At 38.1% G+C, this 22,574-nt stretch overlaps 1 protein-coding gene across 1 annotated transcript in view; it reads left to right on the forward strand.

Moving 5' to 3' along the window:
* Positions 1-22,574, forward strand: part of LOC107226256 — a 67,294-nt gene that overhangs the window by 18,439 nt on the left and 26,281 nt on the right. Inside the window, exons 6-8 of the mRNA XM_046731062.1 lie at positions 5,023-5,098; positions 5,595-5,782; positions 13,404-13,548. Coding sequence (XP_046587018.1) covers positions 5,023-5,098; positions 5,595-5,782; positions 13,404-13,548 — 409 coding nt within the window. The remainder of the gene's footprint in view (positions 1-5,022; positions 5,099-5,594; positions 5,783-13,403; positions 13,549-22,574) is intronic.

A 22,574-nucleotide genomic window follows, 5' to 3' on the forward strand; every position in this document is an offset into this window, starting at 1 on the left:
GATATCTCGAAATCTGTCCATTATTACACTTTGTGCCCATGGATACTTTTGATCAGGAGCTTGAACAGAATAAGATATATCAATTTCAGAAAATTTCACCAAGGGCCACTTCCCATAACAAACGTGCGGGGTCCTTTCCGCTTGATGCAGAAAAGCTGATAAATCGTGATATTACTGTTTGGGTCAAAGAATGCCACACAAGCATGCACATCTGTGCGAGTAAGAATCGCAGAGATGAGTTCGCCTTATTAATAAATCTTTGACTTGTGCCTTAAGTGACGGAGTCATGAAATTCGTTATTTAATGCATTAGTTTGGCCTTTAGGGTCATTTCGACCCAGAAAAAAATACATATCATTCGTAAAGATCACAGATGTACGGCATTGTTAGACCCAAACAGCAATATTGCTATTCACTAGTATTCCTGCATCAAGCGGGAGTTTGACCTTTAGATGACCTCTGTCATGGCTTTTTAACTGATTGTAGAATTTCATGCTTTTTCAGTATCCGAGGTTTAAAGTAGGGGTTGCCATTTGAAAAAGGAAATTTGACCCACAAGTAACTTTAAAAATAAAGGTTAATGCCTAAATGAAGGTTGGGTCAGTCGCTTGATACCCAACAACTTTTATTTACAACAATTTTTCATTGGCTTGCAATTTTTTGAGTTATTCAGCTGTATAAGTTAAAATGGTAGGATTTAATGAGCATCACAATGATCAAGTTTCAGATATAAATTTACAGCAGAACGTTGTGGCGAGGTTATCGTGAAAAATGGTTTGGGTCTGGGTGAAATGTCGGTCAGTGTCGGTAGTAGGAATCTGTGTCCAGAACTATCCTTGTATTACTACTTATTTCTTTTACTAGATTCTACATTCTCCACGATAAATATCACTCGGAGTAACGCGGATTCACGAGCCATCTGCTCTAAGAAACCCGCGAAAGTTACAGTACATAATTATTAAATTATAGAAGATCACGCATTACTGGATTTGACTCGAGACTACAAATCTGCCTTAACTGTCCGTTACGGCGACAACCGGGATATTGTTTTTTCTCAGTGCGCTTCAAAGTTGCGATAAAAATTAAATCATAATTCGATTAACAAATTTTATAGGAACAAGAAAAAGTTGATGAGCAGTGATTATTATGACTAGCTTATAAGTACAATTTAGAAGTATAAGAAGGCTAGACGCATTTATCACATATGGTTTCTTACTAGACTAAACTAAGATAGTTGACGCCATACCGTCCAAATTTTCACAGGCTTGGTTTATTTCTGTACATGTAAGTAAAATTTCACCCGAATTTTGTAAGAACTTCATTTCATCATTGGGTTCTCGTTAAATTCGAACCGCCACCTTTCTATTCTATTTTTATGTTCTATTGTACCTTTAAGATTAATTTCATTTATGTGTTTGTAAATAAATGGTTCTGAGGAGCGCTCTGCTCATAAGACCGAATCGTCAACAATTAACCCTTAGTCTGACCTTTCACACCGAGAAACGTTTTGCCATTATCAGTTATTTCTTCATTGCGTATTCTTACAAATTTAATGGAACTACCATTATTAGATTGATCAATAAACTAAAATTTTTGCAATACACTTACATACATGAATTTTCCATCCAGTATCAGGTTAAACAACCAATTAGGAATAAGTAATGAAAATTTTGCTACTCATATCGATTTAGTTACAATTGTGCGCGCATGTGCAACTTGGCAGTTTTAGACCAGGGTCGATAATTTTTGAAACCAAAAAAAATAATAGTAGGATGAAACCCATTGGAAAAGGAAGAGAATATAACAAAAATGAAAGGAAAAATAAATTACGAGCGATCTGTGGTCGGGAAGTGTTAGGGGGTGAGTTTTTAAGGGTAAAAAACGGTTTATCTCGATTTCCGACAAAACTACAAGTCCTATGGAAAAAAGTTGAATAGCAAAGTTGCAGGTAATAAAAAGATCTACAACTTTTGTATCAACACTTTTTTCACATAACCTCAAAATTTATGTGAAAAATTCAAATAACCAAGTTTTTGGTTTTTTATTTTTATCATTTACAAAAAATTTTTTCTCACGAAATTTGGTGAAAACTTACTTTTTTATGTCCCAACCACACTGTGATTTTTTTGATTTGAAATATCTATTTTTTCACCTTATTTTGACTTTGTTAAGAAATATGAGTACACACATGTGTATCATATACGTCTGTAACAGCGAGCGGTGTCCTTCTGAGAGCCTAAATATATATATATATTTATACGGTGCGCGTGAAAGGTGTGATCACGTGTGTGATCAAGCGTGAAGCTCGGTCGTCGACAACGAGAGAGAAAAGAAAGATTAGTACGATTATCTCTCTGCTAAGCAGATATAACAGGCACAAAACCAAAATTGTTCTTCTATTGATAAATAAAGTTCATACAATAATTAAAAGACAGTCAATATAGATTTATTCATACCCTGAAAATATCAACAGACTTAATATCGAAAAAGCACCCTAATTTTCAATCGAAAATTTTCACGTCAAAATATCTGCTTTTTCGAAAAAGTCGGTGGGCTTTTTGTTCGTTTAAATCTACTACTCTAAAACTTTCTGATGATGTAAAAAAAAATATACCCCACTATGGTAAATGTTCTCAGAAAATGCAAAGAAACGAAAAACACTCGAATCCGAATTTTTTTTTTTAATCATTATTATGTACAATTTTGAGCTATTTATTAAAATTTACTCTTTAATTACTCGAAAAACGTAAGATTCCATGTTACATTGATAAACAAAAAAATTGCAAATCGAAATATACTACTATAATTAACAACCAAATAAGTTAATAAAGTTAATATGTAATAAGACATCTACAATATTTTGAGACAATTGTAGAATCTTCTTTAAATTATATGCGTAGATGCCTATTTATTGTTATTTTAAGATAACTTATATACCTGAGTGACCTACGGAAATTTTGTTTTGGAGGACATCAGATTTTTTCTCATGGCGAGAGTATTAATGAATGAAAAATTTCCCTGTTCATCTGATCTCGGCGTCGTTCGGATGATTCCGCTGGACGGTAGCGCCCATGTTAGTTTACATATTTACACAAATCTACTTATCAGTGTAAAGGGATGTGATCAGTTGTGTTATTCATTTGAAAACACTATTTATTAAGAAAAAAAATTTATTATTTAAAAATAAATAACTTTTTTTTGTTTTTCAAAACTTATCTTATTGTTATAAATAATTAAAACGCATTACGATTTTTACAAAAAAAAGACTTCAGAAACTGTGATGCGCATGCGCAGAAGCCGTGAGATTTTCGATAAAATCCTCTTTAAATCCTATCTTTAATATTTGGAACAACTATTTTCGCATGTTTTTTGCAGTCTTTATGTTTCATGGATTTGTAATTTTTTTGTTTATCAATGTAACATGGAATCTTACGTTTTTCGAGTAATTAAAGTGTAAATTCTAATAAATAGCTCAAAATTGTACATAATGATTAAAAAAAAAAAAATTCGGATTCGAGTGTTTTTCGTTTCTTTGCATTTTCTGAGAACATTTACCATAGTAGGGTATATTTTTTTTTTTACATCATCAGAAAGTAGAGATTTGAACGAACAAAAAGCCCACCGACTTTTTCGAAAAAGCAGATATTTTGACGTGAGAATTTTCGATTGAAAATTAGGGTGCTTTTTCGATATGAGGTCAAAATGAGGTGAAAAAATAGATATTTTAAATCAAAAAAATCACAGTGTGATTGGAACATAAAAAGGTAAGTTTTCACCAAATTTCGTGAAAAAAAAAATTTTTTTGTAAAAGATAAAAATAAAAAACCAAGAACTTGGTTATTTCAATTTTTCACATAAATTTTTAGGTTACGTGAAAAAGTGCAGGCACAAAAGTTGTAGATCTTTTTATTACCTGCAACTTTGCCATTCAACTTTTTTCCATAGGACTTGTAGTTTTGTCGGAAATCGAGATAAACCGTTTCTTACCTTTAAAAACTCACCCCCTACCACTTCCCGACCTCAGATCGCCCGTAATATATTTTTTCTTTTATTTTTGGTATATTCTCTTCCTTTTCAAATGGGTTTCATCCTACTACTATTTTTTTTTCACTTTTTACCATTTTCAAAGGCTTCAGCCCTGGTCTATTTGTCGAAATGGCATAAACATTATATTCCGTATTGAACTGACCATAATATAAAATGAAAATTATTTGTACCACATTCGTAATGTATTGCATAAATTTTGCTTCACCTGGATGCTTGCAAATTGAATGATACCTTATGGCGGATTCAAACCTTAGAAACTGATATGCATGTATACGTCATGTGTGAAACTCTATTAATACCCCGCAATACCTTATCGGCTATTAATACAGCACAAACTAGCTGACATGGTTGAGTAAAGAGTACTATTCACTTTCAGTATATAATAGTTCATACATATTCGCACGTAGTAAAATTGTGATCAGGTTAGGCGGCGACAAATGCCGAAGTTGTGTAGGGTAATTAATACTCAACTGACGCACGCCGCGTTACGGACATTTGGCGGCGATTCGATATCGTGTATCTTTATTTTGAAGTCTATTATCACAAAGAAACTGTGACCTGAAATTGTTTTAATAATACATAATCTTCTTTTGAAATTGTGTCGAATACATTTAATAATATTCGTAGCAAATTTTCATGAAGACTTTAATCTACAGTGCATTTTCAACTTTGCGATTCTTACTTGATTCATCATAACTGATCATGATGACATTTATTTGCCATCACCAACAAAGAACTGAAAACTTCATCCAGATTTGATTTATGTCTGTTGTTATCATACCGATTTCATCTACTCCTCGTAATTTATTTTATGAACAAAAGTGAATGTTACAAAAAATGGTGAAACACGGAAAATCAGCGTATTCTTATCATCTAAATGAAGAAAGTTTTCTTTTTCCTTTGATTCCAATCTCGAACTTCGGCTCATAAAAAAGTTGTATCAAAACTTCTCACCGTTGATTAAAATGTTTTTCAGTTGTCTTGCTGGTCTCGGCCTGGTAGAAAATAGTGCTACAAATGTTGTGGCGGCAATGCTGGTCTCACCATTGATGGTTCGTTATATTCAGGAAAAATATCAATAAAATTATACATTCATGTCTAATGCAACTTTATATTTCTTCAGATAAACAAATTTCTACATCAGATCATCCTTTTTTTCAAGCATTTTCAAATAATTCTCTCATAATTGGCTATTCCTAACCCATATGCAGACCGAGTGAACACTTCAGTTTTTAACCGATTTTACTGGCTTTCTGAAGAGGTCTCTTTTTTATTTCATGTGTGATTATACATGAGTGCTTCAAAAGTGTGTGAACAGATAATTTAAAAAGGTCAGAATAGTATCCTAAGTGACCTACAGAATCTCTTCAATATGTTTCTTTACTTATCGTTAGTCTTGCAGAACCCGTGTAATATGGGATTACATATGAATTCGAAAATACCTCTGTGGATACTCATTAAAATAATAACTCATTAAAAACGGTGTTCCACGGTTAGGCTCCTACCGAGATGTCACAATAATGTTTTTGTCCTTCCATTTACTCTCAGGGTCCCGTGATGTCCTTAACTTTCGGGACAATAATAGCCGACAGACACTTGCAGAGCATTGGCTTGAAAAGCTTAATGGTCGGTATATTCGTGTCCATAGTATACGGTTTTATATTTGGTCTTGTTCTGGGAACAACCGAGATGCCATGGGGGTATGGCGACTGGCCAACCGACGAAATGAAAAGCAGGTAAATTTTTACGATTGAACGAATTTATCTAAAGTAAAGTTTAATCCCAATTATGTGAGTTGTACCGTCCAAACAGATGAAATACTAGTTACATTATTACTGCTTGACCGTGGTACAGTCTATTTGAATTGAAAAAACTTTTAACATCCACTATCTGAGCCGATATTTCTCTTAGTCCTCTATGCCACATCAGCATTACTTTTAACTCTTGGTTGTCGCACAATCTAAGAATTACGTAATTGTCACAGAAGGTTTATTGGACTCCAGTGTGGAAATGTATGAATTGTTGCGAAAAATGCCAATGTTTTATTACGAAAATTCTTCTTTATATACATGGACACATTTTCTGACAAGTTGCATAGCACTTGAAATGGAATTTCAATTTAAACTTCTCAAAATAAATGGTTGAAAACATGTTTGAAATTTTTTTGACTTCTTTGTGACGGGATAAATGACTGATCAGGATTAGCGGCTATCAATGGCTGCATCCATACCTAGCCGCGATGCTATTACGGCATATTTTGGGTTCGTAACCCATCGCCAGGTTATACGGTAAGAAACTGACTAGTTACAGTTTACCATATGCCGTGTGCAACTGGTAGCGAGAGAGCACCGCTAAAATAATTGCGGCTTTTTGATACCGACACCTTTGAAGAATTACTAGTAATCGGATCTTCTCTCAATTCTTGATCTAGTATTAATGAGAACGCAGGACAATATGAGCTAAAGGTCCAGTTTAAGTTTACTCTAGGACGGACCTCGATTAAGGAGTAACACCGATGTAAAGACAAAAGAAAAATGGTTTGATAAAAAGGTAATAAGTTGACCACATTTAAGGAAGCTATTAGGCGTATATTTAAGTGCAATACAAAAAATGATGATGAACAAATATTAAAAAATGGCAATAATGGTGCCGTTCTCGCGAATCACGTCATCCATGCAGGATTACATTGATTTAATTTGCTGTTAGGGGGCATCCATTAATCACGTGAGACTCACGATGGGGGGGAAGGGTACTTGAAAATATCACGATTGATCACATGGGGAGAGGGAGGGGTCTCGGGCAATATCACGTGTATTTTTTGGTGCATTTTTTCTAAAAACCCCGAGCATATTTAGAGATTTTTATTGGTTTTATCACATTGTTAATCCATGCAGGCAGGTAGTCGATCGGCGAGAAAAATCACGTGATAACGGGCAAGGGTGGGGAGGATTCACCAAAACCTGATGTGTGATCACGGAAGAGGAGGCGGGGGGGGAGGGGGGTCTAAAATTGATTATAAAGGCATCACGTGATTAATGGATGCCCCCTTAGATGCAGTTGAAAGGAAAAGTGGTATCAACGATCGAGGGACATCCTTTAATGATTATGCTTGCCGGACAATCTGGTTGCAACTCCAGTAAGGTTCCTCGACAGAAGATGGGCTTCTCTGAGAGGAGAAAGTTTCTGGGCCTAAAGATATTGGTTTTCCAAACCACATGTCTTTAAAAAGTAGACACCGGGGCTAGATTGGCCGCAAAAGAAATACCAAGACTCCCTGTGCATGGTTACCTCCAATTTTTCTCAGACTACGTAAAACTAGAAAAAATAGGGCGAAACAATTTTATTTTAATTTATTCAAGACTGTGTAAACGCATCATCAGCTCTCGGTCATTTTTTATATAAGCCGTATATGTCTTGCTTTCTTATTGAAATTTGGAAATTGCACTCAATTCATTTTGTTGATGTAGACTATAGCGATCGTGTTGTCTACGTGTGTGAATTTTGTGCAAATGCAGTACCGATACTGAATTCACATGAAAACTGCTTTAACAAACTTCATTAACGGTTGCACCGTTCAGCGCGGCAATATACTTCCCATCCAAACAGTGCAGAATCTCAAAAAATTTCTATGATATAACTTTCATGCTAAGTAAACCGCATAGTTAAAAAGATATCACTCATCTACAAATTCAGATCCAGGATCATTAGTTTGGAAATTTGGATTCTCTTGAAATAGCTACCATTAAAATTTTTAAGGGGTGATAGTTTTATTCTTTAAAATTCTTTAGTGTGTAAGGTGCCATACTCTATTGCTGAGCAGCCTACGATCAACATTCTAATGAGGTTACCCAACAGTCTGATTCTGCAGTTCTCTTTTTTAGAAAAGTTAGCTACTACCTGACAGTTTATTTGCCTATCTACCTAGACGTATCTGAGTCATGACTGTCTATCATAAACCCTACTAATTTTATGATTTGCGGGTTAAAATTAACATTTATTCAATTTGAGTACAAAGTAAGATGACTCTATCAAGCTTCGCGGTTGAATTATGTTTTTCAAGCAATTCCTCCGAATTTGTCCTGACATCAATATGTCATGAAAGAAAGTAACAGATTCCAAGTCCCCAGATTTAAAAAAATGTGCCAGTGTAAGTTAAAGGACGGTCCTCAAACGGGCCATGGATATTAAAAACACGAATCTTTCAAATCAGTTGTGCCTATAGAACATTTAGGCGTAACTCAACGTAAATCCATTTTCAAATCTTTCATCTTAAAATGTGGACGAAGCAGGAATGCGTTAAACATCTTGAGGTTGAGAATAAATTTCCAGCCCCATTTGGCTTGTCAACTGAATATGAGGGTAGAAATTGATCTTCGCATAGTTTACACCTTGTTGCCACTTTTCTTGTAGCGAAGTCATCTGTTAGGTTTTTAATGGCTACTCATTCTGTCAAAAAGAGAAGCGGCTTCTTTGGGGGAACTCTTCGAGATGGTGTATGCATCAAAGAGATCTTTTACTCTTTGGTTATTAAGAATACTAAGGTGTCAGAGGTAATATCCTCGAGCTTATCTAAAAAACAACATAAGCTCTCTACGATTCTTACTTCCAACATAGAGCTTGACGAATATTCTGGTTCTGCCCCCCACCCCTCCAGCATAAGTCCTGAACCTGTAATAATCTTCCTGAGAATCCTAACTTTTGGTATTTGAGTCATACCGTTTTCTCCAGAGGCCACTAGAGTTTAAAGTTGTCACCAATCGTGGCTTTGTTGGTGCCTAATACGACGATTCTTTAATGCCTGCATTATATTCAAACTGGTTCCTGCTGGTGAGGTTCCTGGAAAATCTCGCAACATTTTGAGCAGTCTTGAGTCTCTCATTGTCAGTAAAATCCTCCCGAAATAGAGGAGTAGCAACATTGTTGCTCTCGGCGAACCTTCTCACTATAGGATTCAGTGGTGTGGTTACGGCTGATCGCCTTGTCAAGGCCACGTCGTAATGTAAATCACTCACGATTATTGATGCGTCGCTAAAAGAAGTGGAGATTGTTGAAGTTTTTCTATTTCAGATGTTGCATCCTTATTCTCAAAGAGCTACGTTGAAGCTGTTCTAATTTTACCTATTGCGACTCCTCATTGGTTTTTGCAAACTGCGGTAGAATAGTCTTTTTTGATAATGAATAAATCCACTGCGGACTTTATTTCTGGATTCATCGTTTGGGCCTCAAGACAAACAAATAGTTTTCTGGAGCTAGATAATTTTTAGTAAACTTTAGTCGATACTTCTTCGCTTTCCTATACCTTCAGAAATCATGTTCTTTCAACGTTCAATTAACACTTCTTGTTGTATAGGGCCTATTGGGTCTTTCCTCGATAAGACTTCACCTAGTAAAGTTGAAATACCTAGCTCGAGGTAGGATATCTCTGCCGATACATTTGTTTAATAGTGCACTTGTTATTGTAGCATCCTTTGCATCGCTTATCCGCATCCTCGTCTGTGTTGCTCGTTAATATTGACAAACTAAAATAGGTATCACTGTAAAACGCATAAAAATTTTACATAACTTACAACATGGTATTTTTCCTCATCCTGAGACAGGGTTGGTTAATCTGGTGAGAATTCGAAGCTTAATACTATTCACGAACATGATCACTTATTCTCGAGACTCTGTCGATAATAAAGGATCCGTAATAATAGCTGGACTACTGTAACGTCCCATTTTTGCGTCAACCGCAGCTGTCTGGAACGGATGACGTCCTTTTTTTTTAGCGGAAATATTTGTCTCGTTTGGATGTAGAAACATCTCTACGTTCAATCGTATTACTTATATTGCTCCAGGTTGCGAAGATGGGAGGACAAATTGGTCATGGGGTGTCTCAGACTGAAGATAGAGATTAGACGTATACCGCTTCCAATAAAGTGTAACCGTGTCTCTTTCTATGAACTAAGGCGTTCTTCGGGTTATACGCCCGTAACCCGAAATGACGCGTGCACGCACGCGCGCGTCTGTGTGTGTATGTGCGAATGGGTATATATGTGTGGATGATGTGCAATTCTCTCGAGAAACTCCTGCGAGGTCGCACTGATCGAGACCAACGCTCGGTTCGGGTTTGCAGATCAACGCGTGGGAGGGACCTGATCGGTCGATACCAACTCTTATCAACGTGCAAGCTTGTGGTGGCGGAGAGTCGCTCTCGTGGTTTGATTAGTGAACGCTTTATACAAATTCCCAGGTATCGCGAGTGTCGTCGCACTGAAAGCCCTAAGCACCTGAATACAATTTGTTAAGCCGAGTGACCGAACCCGACCAACCATTATCACCCACCATGCAATTATGACAATGTGATAGCCGGCCGTTATCTAGGTCTTTTGTGGGTACGGTTGGCATCAAACCTCCAAAGATCACTAAAACAGTTGCTCTGACGATGCGTAATGAATGGATAAGGCCTACACTAGAGTTCTTCAAAAAAAAAAAAAAATTTTGGATTTTTCTTAACGCTACCCGATAAAATGCCTGTTTGGGACCTGAAAAATAATCTCTCAAAATTTGAGCCACGTAGCTTATGCGTAAGCACTGGCGCAATTGATTGTTCGTTTTTTTTCACTTTTTCCTAAAAATCTCCCAAAATATAACATATATGACAAAAAGTTTTGGGACATCTTTTATGTGAAATTCAATTTACCGTTAAAAAAGTCTCTTGTGATTTTTTCATATATTGCGTATTTATCAAAATATTTACAAAATGCACAATTACAACTTCAAATATTGACTCTTCTTTTCCAAAACAATTTTTTTTTGTCAATTCAGAGTCAATCAACAAGAGGGATTCGATATGAAATTCTTTTTTTTATTGAGAGTTGAAAATTAATATATGAGATCTGAAGATTAAAAAAAAAAAATGTTTTGGAAGAGAGAAGTCAACATTTGAAGTGATAATTTTGCATTTTGTAAATATCTCGATAAATACGCAATATATGAAAAAATTACAAGAGACTTTTTTCACGGTGGATTGAATTTCATAGGAAAGATCTTCTTAGACTTTTTGTCAAATATGTTATATTTTGGGAGATTTTTAAAAAAAAGTGAAAAAAAAACGAAAAAGCAATTGCGCCAGTTCTTACGCATAAGCTATGTGGCTCAAATTTTAAGAGGTTATTTTTAGGTCCCAAACAGGCATTTTATCGGGTAGCTTTAAGAAGAAACCAAATTTTTTTTTTGAACACTAGTCTACACCTTGGTGTCGTATATGTATAAGTGGAGACAAGTCGTCTGTGCACTGTAATAGTGCATACCCATGAGTACTCTTGTAGTTATATAAAAATATAACACAAAGTTAGTTTTATATTTAACATCGTGACTGTAGCGGAGCATTACGAAAATGAACGAAAAATATAAGTGCGAAAACACATAAGTAATGAAAGTAATCATGAACAAATTGTAAACGGATGGTTGTATAAATCAAAAACGAATAAATGTAGCTTGATATCGGCGCCAACTACCGATGTAATAAAGTGAAATAGATAAAAACAAGTGTAAGTCATATGTGCTAATAAAACGATAGGTAGTTATTAGGTTTGTTAATTGACATTTGCGAGAGAAGCACTAAGAAATAATGAGAATCTCTATTGAGAATAAAGGCATGGAGTAATGAAATCAAATGTTCGATAGAAGAATTATAATGTGAGAACAAATCAGCTGAGAAGCCTCACCTGATTGTTTGGATCGGCGGATTAGCACGAATGCCCAACCGAAACTTCGGCATCGGCTACCTTCGGCCGCATCTTTAGCTTCGGCTAAAGATCAGCCGAGGGTTTGGCCAAAGCTGAAATTTTTTGTCAGCCGTCGAAAAAAGACGAACTTGTAAAACGCGCGCGAATTGCGTGCCAAGTTAGGTACTGTTATCTTATTTCGTTTCAATAGAAAAATAAATATATAAATCTTACTGATTACTTTTTCTATTACTACTATCATGCATAATACCAAATAATTCCCACACGATTTACATCGATATTATTATGGTGTTTATCCAATATTACAGAATTTCTTACTAAAGTCAAACCTTTAGCTTCAGCTTCGGTTTCGGCCGAAGGTTACGGCTAGGGCCGAACAATCGGCTTCGGCCAAAATCTTCGGTTGGATAGTAATTAGCACCTGCAAAGAAAAGTGCGGAATGAGAGTTTTCTACTGTCGGGCCCGCGCCTGTTTATATGCCGATATGGCGTATTCCTCTCTTTGTCAGCATGCTAAATTTAGCTCCAGGTGTGCTATAGTTATCGTCGAAACTTCTTTTGTATTCCCGGCTTTCTCACGCTTCTTTATTCTAATCCTATTTGGTATTTCGGCCCACGTGCTTATTTAAATAGTTTTCATTCGTTATCATGTACTTGGTATCTAATGTATCGGTGCTGCAGTAGGCTAAGCCATACGCTGGTCTTGACTAGAGGATTGCTATTATCACAAGAGCTGGATGACGACTGGAAGGAATATGTTGATATCATTCTAGTTGTCGACTCTTTGTTGATTAATTTGAGAGAGTAAGGATATCATAATGCTTGATATGTTTCGGGTGCTACACCTTGATGAAGAATCTGAACTTAATTTCTGCGGTCACAACCTCCCTTGTCTCGGCCTGTCAACCAAGTACTATCTTATACGCGAACGACACTCGTCATTACCTCTGCTATAAGATCGGCTGTGATAGCCAGGTGGGGTACGGTGATGCGAAGGTCGCTTTACAGATCCCGTAGATCACCACAAGTACTGCTTGTCCGTACAAAAAGCGATTTATGATCTATCGTTTTTACTTCACGCATTTATCGTTGGCGGAAGGCAACAATGCTGAATGTTCTTTTCTGACCTTCATGTTTTCCGTAAATAGAAAAATTTTTTTCGCTTGTGATGACAACTTTTACTCGCACTCGAACTCAACATACAAACACGGCCATCTACTTACAACAATTCTGCAAGAAAGAGAAAATTCGTGACACCGTAATCACGTTCCTGTGAACAGGACTGCACAGAAAAACTTACCAGTGATGTGGCATTGAGTGATTTTTAATAACGACTGTTTGCAGCTGGTCGCTGCTACTGGACGCATGCGATTGGTCATCTATTTTCGCAGACGCAATTTGATTGGGCCCGAGACCAACTGTTGGTAACCCAGTGAGATAAATAAAAATCAGCTATCAGGAAGTAGTGCGGCTCGAGTAGTATATGGCGTTAGAAGTTTTCTCAATTTAAATAGATTGTGACAGGACCAATCAAGAAAAAAGTTACTACCATTTAATCTGGAGGATGGGACGACGTCAATTACCTTCATTAACTATGATACCCGTTATGAACTTTTTCACGGTTCAGAGGCAACTACAGATCCTTGTGGATGGGTGTACTATGGGCGTTACCATCAGGTACTGGGGTTGCTGTAGCTCTTCTCCAAGGCAGCAACGGACCTTTGATCGGTGTTGCCATTTCTGCCTCCTTGTTACCGCCGGTTGTCAATTGCGTAAGTTTTCCTACGCCTTATGTTTCTTATCAACCGTTTGGTAGACTTAATATTCCAACATCGTAGCGTGTCAAACGTTGTTCTAACTGATTACGATCTATATATGGTGTCCCGTAACAGTAGCATAGCAAGGGGGGGTCTACACGCAGATTCCTGGTAGCGACACTTACTGACATTCTCCCCAGACTCAAACCCATTTCCGCTCCGCGCACCCCAGACGCAAACCCTCGGAAGTTACCCCCACTCTCGTCAGATAAAACGTGCTCTGCCGTACCGACTCGAGGTCAAAAACGTGCAACCTTACCGACAGTCGTATCGGTCGACGGTGAAAATCGCACTGCTTTGCCGGCAATTCTTATCGATCGAGGGTCAAAATCGTGCTGTTTTACCGACAATCTTACCGACCGAAGGTCAAAGTCTGTAGTGCTCGCCTGCCAACGGTAGAGGGCGAAGCGGGGGCGAGAACTTGTTTACCGTCCCGCATTCTTTTCCCACGATAGGACTGCTGATGTGTAACATTAACCACTCCAAATTCCTTTCCCAGGGTAGGACTGCTGATGTGTAACATCAACCACCTCACATTCCTTTCCCACGTTATCAACCACGTGACATTCCAAAATTGATAGTTCGAAGAATTGTTTTTTATCCACTGGGATATCGCTGATGTGTAACATCAACCACCCCCACATTCCTTTCCCACGTTATCAACCACGCGACATTCCAAAATTAATGGTTCTGAGAATTGTTTTTCACTTATTCGGATGTCGGTTTGATATCAACCACGTGACATTTTTTGGCTTGTAACTGCCGTGTGAACTCAACGATGAATTTTGAACGGGTTCAGTCAAGACCAGAATGCAAGGTCGACCGATAGCCGCGGTACATTCAGAGCCATGGATCTGCGGTGTTGGGTTACTATCGCTCTGGGAATGCTAGAGGGTGCGCACGCATACACGAACGTAAATCTGTAACATCTTACCAGGTCCACCGTTCGTATAAAATAGGTTAGCACGTGAAACTTGTACATCAGTCAGACTGCTATTCTTGTGAGACGAAAACCTTAGAATCATCATGATACGTAATAACGAATTTACCGACGAAGAAGTAATTATCGGATTTAGCAACGCGACATCAGAGTTTTCGCTACAAGATCTTCGGTGGCTCGTTGAGTGTGTCCGGAGAGCTCGTGTGCAACCGCGCAGACTACACAGGATATATTTTCAGAACAAAACGTTGATCCTGACTTTTCAAAAATGGCAAAACGAAGTAATTGCAGTGTTATCGGACATTGAACCGGGTGACGATGAAGGCGAAGCCGATTTGATCGAGTGTCGTCAGATCAACGAAGAGTAAGAAAGAAACCGAACCGTACACATCTAATGTTACCCACACAATCGAAGACACATCATTTCGGTAGCTTCTAGAAGTTTTTCGAGGATTCTGTGTGGGAGGAATACGGCTACAAAAGTCTGAATTTCAGGTCAGAAAGACAGTCTTGCATCTTCAGTCTGACGTTTGATGCGATGTTAAAGTGTACCGACATCGAGCTCGAGCTTCTCACCGACATAGATATAAAGCAGAACTAAAACAGCGTATCGATCTGTTCTTAAAAAATATTCACGACTTGAAAACCGCTATTAACCAGAAGTCAGAACTCAACAAAGTGACAAAAAAGTTAGCAAATCTAAATTTATCAAGAAACACATAACTACTGAACATAAAAAAAAAAAAAGAATGGATTTCACAAAACTCAACAAAGTTGCAAGCATGAACGAATTTGTGTCGACGAAGAAATTGAGGAAGCTGGAAATTTTTCAAAATCTATAAAGTCACCAACATTCGACGAGTCCAAACTAGGTTCGAGCAGCGTGTCGTCACAGACCTGAACACCGAATTCAGCGTGTTCTTACCGGCACGGATTGTGCGACTGCTGAACGAGGACGAGACCCAATATCAGAAATTGCTGCAGACGATGGAGTAGGAGCGGTTGTTCTTGCAGTATCTGGACGGTCGGTACGGTCAAATTGAATTCAAAGATGCGTCGACTCTCGCTTAATTTGTACACCGTACCTGGACAACGTGCGCAGCGTCTCCAATTATTCTACGTTGCATAACCTTTAAGAAAATTGTATACATTGTTTGACAAAGCTTTTTATTTTATACCATTTTATTTTATACCATTTAATGGTACGACGTTCTGTATTGAATAAAAAAATATATGTATTTATCACTCAGCGCTAAACCATCCTGTCCACCTTAATCTCAACAAATTGTTGGTAACAGCAATTCGGACTTTCTATTTTATACCATTTAATAGTACGACGTTCAATATTGAATAAAAAAATATATGTATTTATCACTCAGCGCCAAACTATCCTGTCCACCTTAAACTCAACAAATTGTTGGTAACAGCAATTCGAATCGACTTTTACAAGCTGAGAAAGTGCTATTTTGAACACCGATGAGCAAAGACGAAGGTTTTCTAAGCTACGTTTTGAACCTCGTAACTGTAACGTGAACAGTACGATGAGATTTCAGCGGACTCAGTCAAGGACAGAGTGCAAGATCGACCAACATCTGAGTTAGCGTACGTTTAAAGCCGCAGGTCCTACGGAGTTGGGTTACTATCGCTCTTGGAATGCAAAACATGATGACGTTGGTGTACAGATTAGTCCAGAATGAGATGCAAGGTTGAGGCGCAGTTGAGATTTCGTTTGACAAGTTTTTATTAATTTTATAAAAAAAGTATTAAATATAATATATAGATATATATTCGGTTTCTCAACATAATTTTGCGAAAGGTTTCAACGATCGGAGAAAAGACGAGAATTATCACAACGATTGGACTCTTGAAAGTGCTGGCGGAAAAATTCAAACGTCTTCAGAAAACGGATGGAGGTACGCGGTCGACGAAAATAATACTTGGAATCGTCGAGTTTCGACTTGACTTTGAGCTGCCCGCGGTCAAAGGATTTCGGTGCCACGTCGAATTCTGGAAGTTTCTGAAATTCGGAATTAAAAACGGTTGGTATTGATAATAAAAAAATATTTTATTGGAAAAAAGTTAAGCTAGTGAGTACGAGAGAGAATCAAAATACGATGTCGTTCAAGAATCTGTTCTATGCGACGTTGAATTCTGGAAGTTTCTGAAATTAACTCTTAACTAACAGGATAGAGGTTCTGAATTGAAAACGGATCGTGAAACAATGACTATAAGATCTGGAATTTATTTAATGAAATTGAGAATCTGTTTCGTGGAGCGAGATGTCCCCTGATTCGTCGTAACTTAAATGTATTAAAATATTATCGAAGACAAAAAAGGTCTGTACGTTGTGTGACTATAATGATCTGGTACTTATCTAAAGAAATTAAAAATCTGTTTCGTAACTTGAATGTTGTGACGTGGATTTTTCCCGCTCCTCGGTCACTCGGAGAAAATGACCGAGAACTTACCGCGTGCACAATAATTTGGCGTCCACGATGTACCCTGGATCTAAAACAATATCGCGAAGTTTTGTTGGGCGCCTGGCGTGATTAACACGCCTCGAAATCATTAATGCGCTATTCCTCGGGCATATCCTCGATAGCTCAGTACCGTGGGGAGGGGAGGGGTAATTTTTAGAGAGAGAGAGAGACACTCGAAATGCAGACGCTACTTAACAGAAGTAAAATAAAATCTCATATTTCCCAATAGCGGTGATACAAAACAAAAAAAAGATAATCCAAAAGTCGCTCATCGCGAGTCTAAAATTAAACAGAAAATTACACGTAACCTACTCTATTTCTTACTGTGCCGCCGGCTCCGGACTTGGCGGCAAGTTGAATACATTGGGAACCATGATCTGGGGAAGAAAAAAAAGGGTATATTCAGAAAATTTGAAGATGTTTCAGTAGTTGAAAAATGTTCAGGTGAGAAACGAATTCGAAAGCTATTAAGCTGAGTTTGGAGATTTGTGAGTAGTTGTAAATGTTTTTAAAATCACTTGAAGTTTCCTAAATAGTTTGAAATATATCTAATTTTTTGAACAAAAGAAGTGAAGGAGTGTAATAAATTGAAAAAATTTACTTCAGGTAGCAATTTGTATAAGGACTTACCGTTTCTCTTCTGGCAAAGTATATATTCCAAGACGCAAGACACTTTACACCACTTGAGTTTGACTGCCAATGAGCTGGTCCAGGACTTGCAGTCTTATATAATGAACCCTTGTGTTTATGTTTTGCAAACGTAAAAAATGTGATATCGTAGGGTGGTCCCCATGTTCACCGAATTTCGTTATCTCGATTCATCTAATTTTTCTGGTGCGTACCGCTCCACGCACCCGGACAGTCTCGCGCGTTGGGCAATTGGCACTAGTGCGTAGACCTCGAAATCCACTTGTCGGTTACGTTTGCAGGATATGTCCTCCTGCACTAGTGCGTAAGCCTCGAAATCGTGAAACTGACACCGTCGGCAAAGTAAAACATCCCCGTAACGCTCCTGCAGAACGATGTCCACTAAGCCTATCACAGTTCCATGTATAACTCTAGCGATTAGGTTACGTGTAATTTTCTGTTTAATTTTAGACTCGCGATGAGCGACTTTTGGATTATCTTTTTTTTGTTTTGTATCACCGCTATTGGGAAATATGAGATTTTATTTTACTTCTGTTAAGTAGCGTCTGCATTTCGAGTGTCTCTCTCTCTCTCTAAAAATTACCCCTCCCCTCCCCACGGTACTGAGCTATCGAGGATATGCCCGAGGAATAGCGCATTAATGATTTCGAGGCGTGTTAATCACGCCAGGCGCCCAACAAAACTTCGCGATATTGTTTTAGATCCAGGGTACATCGTGGACGCCAAATTATTGTGCACGCGGTAAGTTCTCGGTCATTTTCTCCGAGTGACCGAGGAGCGGGAAAAATCCACGTCACAACATTCAAGTTACGAAACAGATTTTTAATTTCTTTAGATAAGTACCAGATCATTATAGTCACACAACGTACAGACCTTTTTTGTCTTCGATAATATTTTAATACATTTAAGTTACGACGAATCAGGGGACATCTCGCTCCACGAAACAGATTCTCAATTTCATTAAATAAATTCCAGATCTTATAGTCATTGTTTCACGATCCGTTTTCAATTCAGAACCTCTATCCTGTTAGTTAAGAGTTAATTTCAGAAACTTCCAGAATTCAACGTCGCATAGAACAGATTCTTGAACGACATCGTATTTTGATTCTCTCTCGTACTCACTAGCTTAACTTTTTTCCAATAAAATATTTTTTTATTATCAATACCAACCGTTTTTAATTCCGAATTTCAGAAACTTCCAGAATTCGACGTGGCACCGAAATCCTTTGACCGCGGGCAGCTCAAAGTCAAGTCGAAACTCGACGATTCCAAGTATTATTTTCGTCGACCGCGTACCTCCATCCGTTTTCTGAAGACGTTTGAATTTTTCCGCCAGCACTTTCAAGAGTCCAATCGTTGTGATAATTCTCGTCTTTTCTCCGATCGTTGAAACCTTTCGCAAAATTATGTTGAGAAACCGAATATATATCTATATATTATATTTAATACTTTTTTTATAAAATTAATAAAAACTTGTCAAACGAAATCTCAACTGCGCCTCAACCTTGCATCTCATTCTGGACTAATCTGTACACCAACGTCATCATGTTTTGCATTCCAAGAGCGATAGTAACCCAACTCCGTAGGACCTGCGGCTTTAAACGTACGCTAACTCAGATGTTGGTCGATCTTGCACTCTGTCCTTGACTGAGTCCGCTGAAATCTCATCGTACTGTTCACGTTACAGTTACGAGGTTCAAAACGTAGCTTAGAAAACCTTCGTCTTTGCTCATCGGTGTTCAAAATAGCACTTTCTCAGCTTGTAAAAGTCGATTCGAATTGCTGTTACCAACAATTTGTTGAGTTTAAGGTGGACAGGATAGTTTGGCGCTGAGTGATAAATACATATATTTTTTTATTCAATATTGAACGTCGTACTATTAAATGGTATAAAATAGAAAGTCCGAATTGCTGTTACCAACAATTTGTTGAGATTAAGGTGGACAGGATGGTTTAGCGCTGAGTGATAAATACATATATTTTTTTATTCAATACAGAACGTCGTACCATTAAATGGTATAAAATAAAATGGTATAAAATAAAAAGCTTTGTCAAACAATGTATACAATTTTCTTAAAGGTTATGCAACGTAGAATAATTGGAGACGCTGCGCACGTTGTCCAGGTACGGTGTACAAATTAAGCGAGAGTCGACGCATCTTTGAATTCAATTTGACCGTACCGACCGTCCAGATACTGCAAGAACAACCGCTCCTACTCCATCGTCTGCAGCAATTTCTGATATTGGGTCTCGTCCTCGTTCAGCAGTCGCACAATCCGTGCCGGTAAGAACACGCTGAATTCGGTGTTCAGGTCTGTGACGACACGCTGCTCGAACCTAGTTTGGACTCGTCGAATGTTGGTGACTTTATAGATTTTGAAAAATTTCCAGCTTCCTCAATTTCTTCGTCGACACAAATTCGTTCATGCTTGCAACTTTGTTGAGTTTTGTGAAATCCATTCTTTTTTTTTTTTTATGTTCAGTAGTTATGTGTTTCTTGATAAATTTAGATTTGCTAACTTTTTTGTCACTTTGTTGAGTTCTGACTTCTGGTTAATAGCGGTTTTCAAGTCGTGAATATTTTTTAAGAACAGATCGATACGCTGTTTTAGTTCTGCTTTATATCTATGTCGGTGAGAAGCTCGAGCTCGATGTCGGTACACTTTAACATCGCATCAAACGTCAGACTGAAGATGCAAGACTGTCTTTCTGACCTGAAATTCAGACTTTTGTAGCCGTATTCCTCCCACACAGAATCCTCGAAAAACTTCTAGAAGCTACCGAAATGATGTGTCTTCGATTGTGTGGGTAACATTAGATGTGTACGGTTCGGTTTCTTTCTTACTCTTCGTTGATCTGACGACACTCGATCAAATCGGCTTCGCCTTCATCGTCACCCGGTTCAATGTCCGATAACACTGCAATTACTTCGTTTTGCCATTTTTGAAAAGTCAGGATCAACGTTTTGTTCTGAAAATATATCCTGTGTAGTCTGCGCGGTTGCACACGAGCTCTCCGGACACACTCAACGAGCCACCGAAGATCTTGTAGCGAAAACTCTGATGTCGCGTTGCTAAATCCGATAATTACTTCTTCGTCGGTAAATTCGTTATTACGTATCATGATGATTCTAAGGTTTTCGTCTCACAAGAATAGCAGTCTGACTGATGTACAAGTTTCACGTGCTAACCTATTTTATACGAACGGTGGACCTGGTAAGATGTTACAGATTTACGTTCGTGTATGCGTGCGCACCCTCTAGCATTCCCAGAGCGATAGTAACCCAACACCGCAGATCCATGGCTCTGAATGTACCGCGGCTATCGGTCGACCTTGCATTCTGGTCTTGACTGAACCCGTTCAAAATTCATCGTTGAGTTCACACGGCAGTTACAAGCCAAAAAATGTCACGTGGTTGATATCAAACCGACATCCGAATAAGTGAAAAACAATTCTCAGAACCATTAATTTTGGAATGTCGCGTGGTTGATAACGTGGGAAAGGAATGTGGGGGTGGTTGATGTTACACATCAGCGATATCCCAGTGGATAAAAAACAATTCTTCGAACTATCAATTTTGGAATGTCACGTGGTTGATAACGTGGGAAAGGAATGTGAGGTGGTTGATGTTACACATCAGCAGTCCTACCCTGGGAAAGGAATTTGGAGTGGTTAATGTTACACATCAGCAGTCCTATCGTGGGAAAAGAATGCGGGACGGTAAACAAGTTCTCGCCCCCGCTTCGCCCTCTACCGTTGGCAGGCGAGCACTACAGACTTTGACCTTCGGTCGGTAAGATTGTCGGTAAAACAGCACGATTTTGACCCTCGATCGATAAGAATTGCCGGCAAAGCAGTGCGATTTTCACCGTCGACCGATACGACTGTCGGTAAGGTTGCACGTTTTTGACCTCGAGTCGGTACGGCAGAGCACGTTTTATCTGACGAAAGTGGGGGTAACTTTCGAGGGTTTGCGTCTGAGGTGCGCGGAGCGGCTCGGTCGATAAAGAAGGTGTTTGTACTCAGAACCCGCCTTGCTATACTACTCGGAACTTGCGTTTACTAAGCCCATTGCGGTATCGTACATGAAAAACAAGCATGGCAAAGTGTAAATAAAACTTCTCCATCGCGCATGTAAACAAAGCTCATGTAATGTAACGGAAATGATTATTGAATAATCTATTCCGAACATAAATTTTGCCCCACTACTGATTGACTTAAGTTTGAATATAGGGGGTTTTGGGGTCACTAATCACGAATCCGAACTTAAAATTCTTGAATCTGTAATAGCAGATCCAGTGTAGCCAAAGAAAATACAAGAATTATCAGTTTCTTTGATTTGGATGAAACTTACAAGGTAAGTCTATCTGCTGACATCCTTCGATTTTAATGAAATTCATATATGTTATTCCACATGAAAATCTCAGAGATACGTGTTTTTTTTATCGGCGGAGAAACGTTTCTAGGAGGTGAAATTATCTTTTGAAGTTCAGACCTTCGAGGGGTACTTTTCAGGTTTCACCTGTTTTCACTTGAGATAATCGAATGCACCCAAATAGATAATTACCTTAATGATAAACGATGAGAAATGCAACTGGTTTTATATCGGGGGGTTGCATAAGAAAAAAGTTATAGGGGTCGAAATTCATAAAGTCGTTATAACAAAAAAACTATCGCACCTATCTCGATGGATTCAATTGCACTTTGAAGAGCGAAAAAAAATAATACATATGGGTTTTTGTGTTTTTCTTGTAATTCAAGTCAAGGGGGTGCACTCACCCGATGTATGTTTACATTTAATCTCAATAAAACGGCAGTAGTTCTCTTTTTTCTTATTTCTTCTCTTAGTAATACGTTTTTTCTCTGAATCCTCAACATCTACGTACCAACCGATGGACAGATTTTTCTTATAA

The sequence above is a fragment of the Neodiprion lecontei genome, chromosome 2 (assembly GCF_021901455.1).
Source record: "Neodiprion lecontei isolate iyNeoLeco1 chromosome 2, iyNeoLeco1.1, whole genome shotgun sequence".
Taxonomy (NCBI): domain Eukaryota; kingdom Metazoa; phylum Arthropoda; class Insecta; order Hymenoptera; family Diprionidae; genus Neodiprion; species Neodiprion lecontei.